The sequence below is a fragment of the Hyposmocoma kahamanoa genome, unplaced genomic scaffold (genome assembly GCF_003589595.1).
Source record: "Hyposmocoma kahamanoa isolate Upper Pololo Valley unplaced genomic scaffold, ASM358959v1 232, whole genome shotgun sequence".
Classification (NCBI taxonomy): domain Eukaryota; kingdom Metazoa; phylum Arthropoda; class Insecta; order Lepidoptera; family Cosmopterigidae; genus Hyposmocoma; species Hyposmocoma kahamanoa.
Genome location: NW_020653750.1, coordinates 3972813 through 3984498, shown reverse-complemented (window position 1 = coordinate 3984498; position 11686 = coordinate 3972813). Strand labels below are relative to the sequence as shown.

Here is an 11686-nt window from a genome sequence, read left to right as displayed (position 1 = left end):
CAAATAAACAAGATGGCTGCCATACAAATTAACCTCAAGAAGGCAGTAGCATTTCGCGTGTATGTTGTTTGGCGTGGTGAAATTTCAGAAACCGGAATACATGTATGGAAAATTAAGGTTTTCCGCATTTCTCTGTTGGCGGGTCAAATTCATCGTACTGTGGCTTTTACTGGAAGCTTTCGCTATCAGGCCATAAGGTGTTGGAATAATATTCCACCTCCACTTAGGCTTCTCAAATCTAAGTCCACCTTCAAAAAGCATTTGAGGGAACTTATTTTTGAGAGGCAAAAGCTGGATAATTTGCAGCGCTTTGTATAGCGAGGGCTTCTGAAACACCAATTTGTAAAATTTATTTTAAATTTGTAATAATTGATTTTTTGTCCTATTTCTTTGTTTTATCTTTTTTTATTTTTCTAGTTGGTTTTTTTAAATTTCATGCTTGCCACATCTGTGAGCTCCCACAGACGCTCCCACCGACACGTTAACACTGACACACAACTACACTAAGGGTCGTATTCTAGAACTCTACTCAATGCTTAAGTCAGGACTTGAGTATGATTCAAAGCACTCGAAATCATACTCAAGTCCCTGCCGTTAGGGTCGTATTTCCAGTGCTTGTGTTGCCAGTGCAATCCTGACTTGAGCATTGAATAGAGTTCTAGAATACGAACCTCAGGGTCGTATTCCAGAACTCTACTCAATGCTCAAGTCAGGATTTGAGCAGACTTGAGTATGATTTCAAGCACTGGAAATACGACCCTAATGGCAAGGACTTGAGTATGATTTTCAGTGCTCACTGCAATACTCAAGTCGTGACTTGAGCTTTGAGTAGAGTTCTAGAATACGACCCTTAAACTCACTGCACGACTTACACATTACTTACACATTGCTTTATGCTGTTGATGCACCACATCGCGTTATCCTCTAAGCCAGGGGTTCCCAAACTTATTTTATCTACTGCCCACTTTGAGATAAGACAAACATGCATAAATTCGTTTATCTCATTCGACGAATCGTACTCGACAAGTAAGAACAAGTATTCTATGAACCAGCCCATAGATACAGGATTGCACAAATCGGGTTATTTAATAAAAACTTGTTAAAACATGATTGCCCGCGGTCTATTATCTACGAAAATTACTTATCTCTCCCGACGCTGTGTCAGTGTCCCCGCGGTCTCCAAATCAATTGTACCCTCGTGTGGCAGTATGAGTTTGCTGCTTGGTTGGACGACGCAATGCATCGTTCAACTACCTTTCTCCTGCCTATTCGCTTCTCCAATTTAAAATTATGAGTCACAGAAAAGGAATGCATTTCTCACAGCGGTTGCACGTCCTCCCATTAAATGTGCACCTCACCAACATCAGAGGGCTGCACTCAAATATCGAAGCGGTCCACCACCACCTGGAAACCGATAAACCGCAGCTGCTGTTCCACACCGAGACGCAGATCAGATGTCCGACTGACACGGCGTACCTCAGCTACCCAGGGTATACTCTGGAGCACACGTTCCTACCTCGTGCCCGAGTCTGTGTGTACGTTCGTGATGACATCTGTGTCAAGCGTCTCAAGAACCTTGAGGCACCGAGTTTTTCTATTGTGTGGCTTCTGGTTGATACAGGAGTTACCCAAATAGTATACTGCTGTTATAATTATTAATATAAAGATCGAACACTCAGACAAAAATCCTTCGATCCGGTCGGATCTGAACCGACGTCTTCTTGCATACAGACGCTATACCAACTAAGCCACGGAACGAACCAACGGACCTCACGAATTTTTCTTCGTGCTTGCGTCTTGTTTTTGTATTTGGTTTTTCAACGACTTAGGCGCTACGACGGATTTCCATGTGAAATAGCGACAACTGTAAGTAAAGTAAAACAAATGACACATACAAAAAGAGTGAACCGTCAATAATGAAATACGGCTCGAAGCCATGGCTACGTCACTAACGCTATAATATAACGTTGCTCTAAAATATTTCGTGTTGGTAAAAAAATCGCTTTCGATTCGCTAAATTCGCGAAATTCGCTAGCGATTTTTTTTTAACGTTGTAAACAGGAAAATAAGGACAAATTACAACTTAAATGTACCAAAATACACAAAAATGAAGAATAGTTTTTCGGAAAATCAGTTTATAATTTTGATTGAAAACAGTAAATCCATTTTTTTTTACAATGAAAACGATGCAAAGCCTTACCTAACACGTATCCTGACCTTCACATAAATTAATGTGTATACCTAATCACGTCCGTTACTACTTAGGATGTTGTTAAACTAAGTTCAAAAAACTTTATAATAATAATATTATTATTATTATTATTATTTTCGTATTTATTTTAAACTCTCGCCTCTCCCAAGGCCTAAAAAATTAATTTTGAATTTATTATTATTATTATTATTATTAAAAACGTTAGATATAACTGTCAGGAGATGCTGTTTAGATACTCATTTAGATAAATTCCACTAATTCGAAAGATTCAGTACTCTTACTATTTTTGGTATCCATTCGTATCTTCGGATAGTGAACGTGCTGAAGAAATTTACAATATCTCTATTCTTCTCTATTCCTTTTATAAAACCTTTTAGTCTTTGAAAAACACCGAGCTATTCACCAGGTGGAGTTATGCTCCAAATGTGTGGGCGCGGCGACTTATGAATTTCAAACCAGCTCGCATATGTTCGTTTAGAATGTGACCTACTTTGAGATCAAACGTGTTCAATGGCCTGATCGCAAAGGGTTCTATAGTCCTTTCGATTATATGTAAACTTCTATTCAGCAAACTTTACCATACAACTTAGTAGAGATTGCCTCAAAGATGCTATAAAAATTACTTTTACGCATCGTTGACCACATTTATATTAGGTAAGAAAGAACCCTCGGACTATAAGCCCATAATAGGTAGCACAGAATACGTAAGAAAAAAATTTTGTGGGTGGTAAATCCACGAAACACAAAACATTTTCAGAACGGACATACAAACATATTAGATTTAATAGATTTTTCCTTCACGAATAGTAATTTATGCAATATATTTTTATTTATTATTAGCTAATAAACTTGAATACTAAGACGCAGACCTGCGTACGTATTTGGGACACGCTGCAAAAGTCCGCCATTAACCCAAAATGTATATAGACGCACGTGACGGTTATATCGCCTTCAAATAGAATGCTGTCGATAAAAAATGCGAATTATCGTGTGTTCGACCTTATCTAGGTTTTGGCTTGAGTACACTATGAATACCTACATTTGACTTGTGACCATATAAGTTACATAAAAAATAATTCAAAGATTTATGAAGGTATAATAATAATAACTACCTGAGTAGATAGTTAAAGACAGTAAGATATTAAGAGGGCCTTTGTGTCATTTACAGTCATTTACAGAAGAGGCATTAAATGGTTAAGTAATAATAATAATAACGCCTCAACATAGCCCCGCACTAGGGAAACCGTGTGTCGCGGGTGGGTCAATATTATTCCAGTTAGAGAATTAATGAAAAATATAATATCATATCGCTATAAATACGTAATGAACATGTGTAATTATTAGGATTCTATAATTGAATTGTAGATAACAGATTGCCGCTCTGACCACGTAACATAATAAATAGTACGAGCAAGTGATAGGTAACCCTGCCACTTCACGTACACATTTGCGCGTGTGCAGATAGCGCCGTGCTGTATGTAGTAGTAGTAGGTAAATAATTTTCGACCGTTGTATAGAGTGTCCGGGGTGTGGTTCAGGGTTAAGTAGGTAAATAACATGAGTGTGGATAATAAGAATGCTACCTTTACTCAATTGATGTTGATACTATTTCATTGAGCTATGACCGTGGAACCTGTAAAGGGCCCGAAACGTTTTGGATTGTTTGAAAAAAAGACATGTACGCGGTTTTCATTCGAAAAATAGTTTAGTATGTTTTGCATATAGGAGTACCTAGTAGAATATATATTGTATAGCTTCATAGAGATTAACGTTATACGTGCATAAGAAATGTAAAAAAAAATTTTTTTGCATTTGTTCAAGTGTAGCGTTCACCTATGCGAAACATGTCCCGCTCGAATAGCGACTATTAGAATGATTTTAGCGCTTATACAAGTTTTTGCATACTAATAAGCAAGTATAATAATACAGATAGGCCCTTAAGTGTATTTAATTAAGATAATATACAGGTAAGGTAAAAAAGACAATAAAAGCTTAACTACTAGAAAGTAAAACTAGGATTTTTAAATTATATGAATAAAATTGGGTCCCCGCGGCACGGTGCCCAAGATGCTGGCAGCGTTCCCCCTTTTTATTGCTCTGGTCATGCGTTGGGCAAGATAGCTGCCGGCCCTTGGGTTTCCCAGAGAGTCTATTAATTTTTGCGATAAAATTTTGTACAGATGAAGGGCACTGGGACCCCACGGGCCAAGGGTTTCGACTGCAAAGGCTGTAAATAGGTAGTCGGAGCCGAGATCCTGGTACTTATTACTTTTTATTCTTTCCGCCTGCTCAGCTGCGGAGCCAGCCCTCTTGCTGGTGTGCTGGAGATGGGCACATGTGGCGTATCACACCAGTGCCCGGCCCATACTCCAAGGGATGAGAGATGAGAGTCATTACTTCCGGGCGTTTGCCATCTGTTCGCGACGTACCGCTTGTCTCGAATAGTAGTAATAGTTATTTTATACCGAGAATTCAATAACTGTATTAAAACAATTACCATTCCAACAATTACCATCTAGTATTAAGGTAAAAATGTTGGAACATTTATCGATTAATAGTAATATCAATAAATATTGCGAGGATGATGATGTACACAAACGAAACATATTCTTTATTAAAAATAAATAATATTAAAAGGAATCTCAAAATCATACTCGTTTATGGATAACTGTCTCTACAAACTAATGAGTTACTAACTAGTGAGTAACTACACTGAGTAACTAGTGACTAACTACTACAACTACAATGCGAAGTTCCGAACATAAATCCGATAAATTAAGATTCTAATTTCGTCTAGTCTCATCGAATGGATCTGTCGCATTGTGTTCGATCCGTGCATTTGAAACGTATTTTGAAGGAGGACATCCTCCTTCAAAATACATATCAAATGCACGGATTATATATATACAAATGGAGAGATTATTGTTCAGGTTGGATATGTTTTTTTTTATGCCTAATGGCGGGACGTACAAGTCGTGCGCCTGGTGGTAAATGACACGCCAGTCAATATCAGTTGCAGTGCCACTCAGAGCTTGAATCACAATGATCTGAGGGGCACTGCCACTGCGCCCTTGACCCTGAGACGTAAAGTTAACTAGTCCCATGTGCCTGTAATTTCACGAGCACCCTTAACTCTTCAAAACCGAAAGGCAGTAATAGGTAAAGTGGCAGAACTTCCAAGGGCAAACCGAAACGCAGTAATAGGTAAAGTGACAGAAGTTCCAAGGGCGAACCTAAGCGCAGTAACAGGTAAAGTGGCAGAACTTCCAAGGGCGAACTCTTTCACAAGGAGCTTTCCTGCTACTAAAATTATTCATGGAAACGTACAAAAAACTAACGTTTGGCATTAAAAAAAAACAAGTCAAATTTGACATATCGGTTTTTGTTCCGACGCTGCTCATTATTGTAGTTACCTGGAGATTATGTAAATTACAAATAATACTTAATGATAATTAGTAACCCCGATATTAACTATACAACCAAAATTTATATCTAAAGGTGCTAAGGCTAACTTAAAAGTGAGTGAGACTAAATGTATGCAATTAACAACCGCTAGGTTCGGTTAAAGTTAGTACTGGGCGCCTATAAATTATGTAAATAGAAACATATACGAGTGACAAGTAGAACAGTCCTTGGAGACCCCAATTGAATTCAAAGATAATAAATGCGAACAAATCTTGATACCTAAAGTACCTTCGAAAATTGCATCATGCAAGTAAAAGAAAATAAATAACATTTTCAATGTACCAATACGGCAACATAATGCTGAAAATAAGCTTTGATAGATTCTACTATATTACCGAATGATATTTTATCGGACCAAGAACCCATGCACTGACTGAATAAATATAACGATAAATCTTTTTGGAACTGAAAAGAAATACAATTTTCTACTCATGATTATTGTAGATACATTTCCGGTCCCCGCCGTGGTCGACGCCTTATCGTACAAGGCTTGTATGAGACAAGCGTCTCGTTAGGCCGCATATGCCTTATCCTTGGTTGCGAAATATGTATCAAGTGCAGCCACTCCTGCACAGGTTTATAAACCACGCATGCGCTCAGGTTGCCACATGTACTTCTTGGTCCTAAACGCGCGCACCACAAACATGCTCACCAAGGTACGCTATCAATTTAATTTAGATTGTATAAAATGTATAGGATACAGGAAGGAATCTATAGAAAATATTGTTTTTCAAATTTTAATCTCTGAAATCTCTGTATTGTCTATTTAAAACTTTTATATAAGGTACCTAAATTTTTGGGTTATAACATCATTTTTAACAAATTTGAAGTAGGCATTCAAGTTATCTATTTTTTCGGTATTTTTCTTAGTTATCCATATTGTGGTGTGTTTGCGGGCTGGCCGTGGCCGCGCCTGGCATCTACGATGGCATCGGACTGGCACCAGGCTACGCCGCACCAGCTTATGCCGCACCAGCATTTGCCGCCCCTGTGGTTCATGCCGCCCCAGCTTACTCCGCTCCAGTAGTTCATGCTGCCCCGGTAGTACAAATTGCACCTTTTGTTGAAGTTATGTCACCAGTAATTCGTCTCTATCTACGAGAATCGAGCTCATTGTGCCGTATCGTTAGTACATTAACGTAGTTTGACTAGAAGTTTGAAAACTTTCAACCTTACAGAAAAAGTAATTTCAAAGGAACAATCAAGAAACGAAAAGGTACTAATAACTTAATGATTGTATGTGAAATAAGTAACGAAATTACTTTGTAGCTAATATTTTAAGTATCTAATTGTAGATATTTGGTATCTAGGTTGTCCGCGCAGAACCTGTGGACCCGAACCCTGCCTACAGTTTTGCATACGGTGTCGCAGACCCCACTACGGGAGATCAGAAGGACGCGTCTGAAACCTTACAGAACGGTGTGGTTCATGGCTCATATAGCCTTGTCGAGCCTGATGGTCATCTAAGGAGAGTCACTTATACTGCTGATAAGATCAACGGCTTTAATGCTGTCGTAGAGAGAACTGGTGGCGCTCATGCGGTAAGTCATCCCCTACAACATCTGTACGTAAACAATACCAAATGACCTAATCTTATAATGTACTCTTGATAGCTGCTTTGTGTAAAGAAAGTAAGTAAATCGCGTATATTTGTCTTTTCAAACACGGTCACGGTTGACTACTATGGGACCTGTAAAGGGCCCGAAACGTTGATTTGTTTGAAAAAACCAATATACGCGATTTAAATAGTTTCACTCCCTATGTGTAACAATCACGAAAACCTAAGAACTCGAAACGAGAGAATAAATATTCATTAGACGTAAAAATATATCGATGATAAATTTCCATAGTTATTGCTTACTGCCAACCATTTTAAGGAAATGTACATTTTTCCGCTAATACCTAAAAAAAGAAGACTTCAACGAGATAGTACACCTAGATTAATCGAATAATAAATGTCAGACAAAAGCACTGTTTCAAAACAATAAGCTCCAAAAACGGTAAGCTATAAAGAAAATTGTCGCTCTAATAAGCTACAATAAACGCTTAATCTTCCACCCATTGTCTTCGTTTAGGTGGCGGCTCCCGTTGCCAAAGTAGTGGCTCCAGCGCCTGTGGCTGTAGCTGCCCCCGTCGCCAGATACACCCTCCCAGCTGTCGCCCACCCTTGGGGTTAAATCTACACGAGATTAAACTAGAATGCTTGTGTTGCTTAACGTATGTAGTACGTTAAGAGTCATTACGTTTTCCAAGAACGCTTGAATTTTTTAGGTAGGTTTTGTTAATTATTAGTATTTTTGATAAATAATCATTGACTTACAATTATATTGATTTGTACGTCAATGTAAATAATGATATTATTTTGTTGGTAATGCAAGACTTTTTTGTAGAGGACATAACAACACGGCTAGTCAATACGAATTATATATTAATAATTAAATATTTGTCCAGGGAAGTACTGCTACCTTACCTATTACTGCCGCAAAGCAGTAATGTCAGCATTACTGTGTTCCGGTTTCGAAGGGTAAGGGGGTTGGTGAAATTACAGGCACATGGGACTTGTCAACTTATGTCTCAGGGTTACGGGCGCAGTGGCAGTGTCTCTCAAATCTTTGCGATTTAAAACTCCGAGTGGCACTGCAATTATTATGGATAGGCGTGTCGCTTACCATCAGGCGATTTGTTCGTCCCGTTACTTGAAATTATAAAAAAATACGACGACTGTGATATGAGTTTGGTTTTGGGGTGGTTGGTCAGTTCTATTAAAAGTTTTAATAAAATTATTTTTAACGCTACTTTCTGTAGTGATAGCAGAGTTAAAAGCAATCTATGGAACGGGCGTTAAGGCAAATGTTTATATTAAAACGCTTGGCAAATACTAATGAGTAACATTTAGAATTGAAGTAAATTTCCTCCTATATATGGTCATGATTTAGACGTTTTTCTAGGTTTATGTAAAATCATTGAAATACTTCGTTAAGCAACACAATGATGAAGAAGACTTTGCTCGATTGACGGATATTGCCGATTGTTTACTTTCGTACTGCTTGACTGTTGCCTACGGACTTGATCTTGACGCGGTGTATTGTAAATACTCTAGTTGATACTATATAAATGCAATTTTTTTACACCACATACAGAGTTTTAATGCTTTTTTACGTTTCCTAAAGGTAAATGTAATAATAGTCTACATAACAATACGAAATTTTCTGATGTTATTATAGCAGAAGTGTTTAGACGCAATGTACGTATATTTTCGATCTTGAAAATGAGTTGAGTAAATATTGTTAAAGTCGAGTAATACCATAGATATAGGAAAAAAATAGCAATACTCAACGCCGCATAGTCGTAACATGAAGTATTTACAGTGACATATCGTCTGTTTAAAGGTAAAACCACATAATCGACATTTTCCACAAAAAGTTTTTAATTTATTTAGCCCAGTAAGACGAACCACTATTTGTGAAAAAGACTTTGGTCACAATGAGTACAATGAAACAAATCGAATTATAATTATTATTTTTATTTTATTTATTTATTAGGTTTACCAACATCTGTGTCCAATATTACATTTTATATCTTATCATACCTTTACAAGCGATGTAATTGTCACAAACACTTAGAGGTAAACACAACATGCACTAATACATAACTAGGTTTAACTAAAATTTTAAATAAAATTAACACTTACACTTTTGAGAAATAAGAATATGAATAGAAATTGATGTATACACTACTTTTGCGATTGAATTATTTGACTGAACTTAATAAATTAAATTTTTTTTTACGAGTGCTGAGGGAGAGTCATGGTGAATATCAATAATGTCACTGTAATTATTTACCGTTCTACACAATCTTGCAACTGGCGAATTTGAGCCAGGGGTCTACTCTCGATCTCCGTCCGACATCCGTCCGAAACAATTACTATATGCCAAATAAGCAATACTTGACCAAATGAAAAGACGCGTGATGCGAATGAAGCTTCATACTTGTCATTTAATTTTGTCGAATATTACTTATTTGACAGTAATTGTTTCGGACGGATGTCGGACGGAGATCAAGAGTAGACCCCCAGATACGGTTATTATAATATTGGAGATTTAACACAATAAAAATAAAACCATTGACACTTTGTGTCAATGATTTTGTAAATTTAAATTTGTAATGTAAATTCCTTAAATTCCATAAAAGAATAATAATCAACAATTAATCTTAAAAATATAGAAAAAACTTTCTATAAAAAATATAGAAACATTTTAACATGACTATAATTTAAATTAAAACCAAACTATATTCATCCATTAAGCAGACTTCAAAATTTTAAAAAATATTCAAATTAAACCTTCTAAATAGTGTCGTAATTCTTTGTCATATCCCATGAACTGCAACCCGGTTGTACATCATTGATATTTTCGGGTGGGTCAGTGTAGGGTGTGGGTCAGTCAGTGTAGTCAAGCTACGTGATCGCATTTGCAACAGCATTTGATCAGTGTGACGTAAGTGTTTTTACGTTGGCGTTGTTTGTTATAGGTATCCTATATTAGATAATTAAATAGAGATTCGACTCTGTTGGGCCCAGCGAGTTATAGGGCGTACTATTTGGTCCGCTCGTGGATGTGCCCTGTGTCCTTTGAGCAGATCCAGTGCCTCGCGCAAATCTGCGGAGGCGTTGGGACGTCCCGCTGCCGCCATCTGTGCACACCCACATACCGCGCCTCGGAGACCTTCCCACATCTCTGGCCCGCCATCCAATCTACAGGAGGAAATATAATCAATCTACATATTCAGGATAACACTAAGTACTTAGGTAGATAAATACACTCAGCTACAGAGGTGCAACTGTACTGAGCGCCCATTTACCACGCTTTCACGTATATCACGGCTAAACAGTCGCTGAAAAAACTAAAAACAAAGACATGACAACAAGCACATAGAAAAATTCGTGATATTCGCTGGTTGGTTCCGTGGCTTCGTTGGTATAACATTTGACACGGTATGCTAGAAGACGTCGGTTCGAATCCGGCCGGATCGAAGGAATTTTTTCTCAGTGTTCGATCTTTGTAATAATCATTATAATAAACTAGTGGAGTAATTTCACACAAAAAATCATTGAATTACATTTCAATAAAAATTTCAAATGATATCGTTATTTTTATGCCTACATTCACACTTACTCATTATCGTTATCAACCAAGATTTCCTGAAAATCTGTTGAACTAATTTAAAAATTTAGTTTTTGCAGTTAGTTGTAGATTACACCTAACGCAAATATAGAGACCGCCTACCTGTCGAGCATGTGGAAAGCCTTAGCTGCCACGAGGAACTGCCCCATGCGGTAGCTGTCGTTGGCCACCAGTTGCAGCAGTGCGAAACTGTCTGGCGTACCCGCTGACTATAACAATGAACACTTTTCAAAGCTTTCCATTACAATTGTACTTTTTGTTATTTAAGTAGTTTTACGTACTACATTGCATACTTTTTGAAAAAAGTTTCGTTGTTTTTGTTTGTAGAATATGAACTGATTACCAAATTACCTACCCTAAGACCTAACCTACCCTAATTAGAATCTAGTTTAGCAACAGCTGGTACGTGAAGGTGAAATCAGTGCTAAGTAAGTATATCTAATTTAAGTAGTCAGATAAAAAGATACCTTAATGCAGATCTCCCAAGCAAGATGCGCGTCTTTGTTCATGACGTGGCAGCGGCACAGGCAGGCGAGGAACGTGAACGAGCTCCGCATGTTCTCATCCTGCATTGTGAGAAGAGTCTCTTCCGCCTCCCGGTAGAATCCCGTTGCCACTTTTGCCTGAAGTTATTAAGCTGCGTGGTTCACATAAACACCGTACGATTTTCCAATTTGATTTTGGCAATTTGATACCGTTTGTACGGTAATGTACGAAGATGTAGAGCATAGGTTCCCAAACTTTTTGGCTTACCGCCCACTTAGGCAAGATAAAAAATTTCAACACCCACCACCACTAAAAACGTATTTTTTATATTGATTTTATA

At 37.6% G+C, this 11686-nt stretch overlaps 2 protein-coding genes across 2 annotated transcripts in view; one reads left to right on the top strand and one right to left on the bottom strand.

Annotated features, from left to right (window-relative positions):
• Nucleotides 1–6270: 6270 nt before the first annotated feature.
• Nucleotides 6271–7943, top strand: LOC113228532 (cuticle protein 21-like). Its single transcript, XM_026461877.1, has 4 exons — nucleotides 6271–6333; nucleotides 6548–6718; nucleotides 6988–7218; nucleotides 7753–7943. The coding sequence occupies exons 1-4, from the start codon at nucleotides 6286–6288 to the stop codon at nucleotides 7852–7854; spliced, it is 552 nt and encodes a 183-aa protein (XP_026317662.1). The 5' UTR covers nucleotides 6271–6285; the 3' UTR covers nucleotides 7855–7943.
• A 1941-nt stretch (nucleotides 7944–9884) lies between these two features.
• Nucleotides 9885–11686, bottom strand: part of LOC113228620 (intraflagellar transport protein 56) — a 10372-nt gene continuing 8570 nt past the window's right edge. Inside the window, exons 12-14 of the mRNA XM_026461974.1 lie at nucleotides 11328–11483; nucleotides 10963–11069; nucleotides 9885–10430 (exon numbers count right to left, since the gene is read on the bottom strand). Of these exons, the coding sequence (XP_026317759.1) occupies nucleotides 10226–10430; nucleotides 10963–11069; nucleotides 11328–11483 (468 nt within the window). The 3' untranslated portion in view covers nucleotides 9885–10225. The remainder of the gene's footprint in view (nucleotides 10431–10962; nucleotides 11070–11327; nucleotides 11484–11686) is intronic.

Coding starts and splice junctions, on each gene's coding strand:
- LOC113228532 (XM_026461877.1), top strand. CDS start 6,286: ATGTACTTCTTGGTCCTAAACGCGCGCACCACAAACATGCTCACCAAG. Junction 6,334..6,547: donor CCACAAACATGCTCACCAAG/GTACGCTATCAA, acceptor TATTTTTCTTAG/TTATCCATATTGTGGTGTGT. Junction 7,219..7,752: donor GAACTGGTGGCGCTCATGCG/GTAAGTCATCCC, acceptor GTCTTCGTTTAG/GTGGCGGCTCCCGTTGCCAA.